Source organism: Aplysia californica, unplaced genomic scaffold (assembly GCF_000002075.1).
Source record: "Aplysia californica isolate F4 #8 unplaced genomic scaffold, AplCal3.0 scaffold00111, whole genome shotgun sequence".
NCBI lineage: Eukaryota > Metazoa > Mollusca > Gastropoda > Aplysiida > Aplysiidae > Aplysia > Aplysia californica.
In genome coordinates this window covers 498,977-501,220 of record NW_004797381.1, presented here as the reverse complement: position 1 = coordinate 501,220, position 2,244 = coordinate 498,977, and the positions used below count along the sequence as shown (strand labels likewise).

Here is a 2,244-nt window from a genome sequence, read left to right as displayed (position 1 = left end):
GTCAAGTTGGAAAGGTTCTCGTTTTACACAGTTAAATGGTAAAGAAAAAACTCGAAGAAGGAAATGGAAACTGGTTGTTTGTACAGGTGGCCGTACAGTGGAATCCTGTTATAACGAGAGGGAGGGGACCAAAGCAAAATGTCCGTTATAGCAGGATTCTCGCTATACGGGACCCAGTAATAAATTCAAGGGAAACTGTAAAGTAGGCCTAATCTATGAGTTTGGTGTTCTGTTTGTCCTTTTGCTTTCTTCCCTGATGATGATTTTGTTTCAACATGACCTCTAGGTCTTACTTGATCAAAAATCGAATCAAGTTTGTTTCTTTAGCGCTAGATCTAGCGATGTGGACAGACAGCTTGGCGTTGGCGATCAGAAAGAAAGGGCTCTGGGCTAACTTGCACGCTGTGTTTCCCCCACCCCCACCCCCCACCCCACCCCACCATGTGGTGCATTCTGTCTGCTTGCCCACGACACACATTTACTCCATCCATCACATTGCTGTGACCATTCCATCCCCGCATTGGAGAAGTGAGAGGCATGGCAGGCCTTGATAATCTAACCTGGCCCATCACGCGATACGTTCTGCTTGTCTGCGCATGCTACACCCTCCCTACTCAGTTGCTCCAGCCTTCATTGTTGACGCACATGAGCTCTCCTATTCTTTGTTTCGCAAGATCAGCAACAAGTTTATCAACTGGCGAAGTCTTGCATTATAATGTATAATTGGCCTATGCCATGTGCACAGCAGCAGCAATATTCCGCTATAACCGACTCGCAAGTGTGTCTGATAGCGCTATAGCAGTATTTTGTTTACAAAGGTAAAGAGGAGAAAAAAAACGGGGTTTTAGAATAGTGCCTTTATAACAGACTTCTCGTTTTTTCCGGACTCGTTATAAGTGGACTCCACTGTATTATACATGGCAGGTTCGACTGTATAAGAATATATATCAAACTTTGTATAAACATATATTGCAAAATATAACAAGTAAACTAGCAGCTAGATCAATCATACCATTTTATAAATTACTATGTAAATATTATATGATGTAGCAAATTAATAATGAATAACTAGTGGCTTACCAAGTATACCATTTTTTTAAAGTTGGTTTTAGTTTTAGTAGATGTTTTACGGCGCTCGAAACTGCATAAGGTCATATGAGCGCCAGAAGATTAGATGTGTTACAAGAGAGTAACAAACTTAAAAAAGAAGAAGGGGAGATAAGGACGATAGATGTTTTATTGGAAAGAAGAAGCAAACCACACCAGAGCACCCACCAACCACCCACATATTATTATTGTACTACTAAAAATTAGCATTTTTCAAAAACATTTTTCATCAAACACTGATATATGCACAGTGTGTATTCCTACTGAATATGTACATTGAGGAACGACATTGAAGAAAAACTTTCCGTATTGTTTCATTCGGAAAGCTGGGGCCTTTCATATAATAAGCGACAGGGTAACATAAAAAAAGGACTAACAAACAAAGAGGAGGAGGAGGAGGGGGAGAAGAAGATGAAATAGAAGAAGAAGACAATAACAACAACAACAACAATAACAACAACAAAACAACAAAAACAACAACAACGGCAACTACAACTATTTGAAAAGATCGACATAAAGATGGTCATTTAATGTAGAGAAAACTTATGACAAGATAGATAAAATCTAAAGAAGAGATAGTAAAGAAGTTGTATATAACAGTGAATAATAGTGCTACATTCCACTACTATATGAAAAACTCATATAATTGTTTGCTTAAGTAAAGAGAAGGGCATTAATTAACACAACATTGGCCAATTGGTCCCAGGAAAAAAGTTAGACGGTCAAATAACAATGACAAAAAAGTGTTACCCTCCAATGGCCAACCGCAATGCCAAACTCATAAAAATCATACTCTGAAATAAAGATTCCGAAGGACAACATGTCAAGAATGTATTTGATCCAGCTTTGATTGTGTACCTTCCATGCTGTAAAGTTTGTCACCCTGTCCAAATTTTTGGGTGTCAACTTTTGCTCTGATGTTCTTTTAATTTTTAATTATCATCCTCTGTCTCGAAGATCATAAAGTCCTGTTCAAGATAAATAGAAAAAGCAAACGAACACAAAATTAGATATTTGGAAATATCCAAGATGTCACCATAATTGTCTTCTTCTTCTTCTTCTTCTTCTTCTTCTTCTTCTTCTTCTTCTTCTTCTTCTTCTTCTTCTTCTTCTTCTTCTTCTTCTTCTTCTTCTTCT

At 37.9% G+C, this 2,244-nt stretch overlaps 1 protein-coding gene across 1 annotated transcript in view; it reads right to left on the bottom strand.

Moving 5' to 3' along the window:
- Positions 1–1,605: 1,605 nt before the first annotated feature.
- The window catches only part of LOC101854158 (phospholipid scramblase 1), a gene marked incomplete at its 5' end in the record, with an annotated part of 29,305 nt that continues 28,666 nt past the window's right edge, over positions 1,606–2,244 (bottom strand). The window contains 1 exon segment of the mRNA XM_005095686.3: positions 1,606–2,075. Coding sequence (XP_005095743.1) covers positions 2,040–2,075 — 36 coding nt within the window. The 3' untranslated portion in view covers positions 1,606–2,039.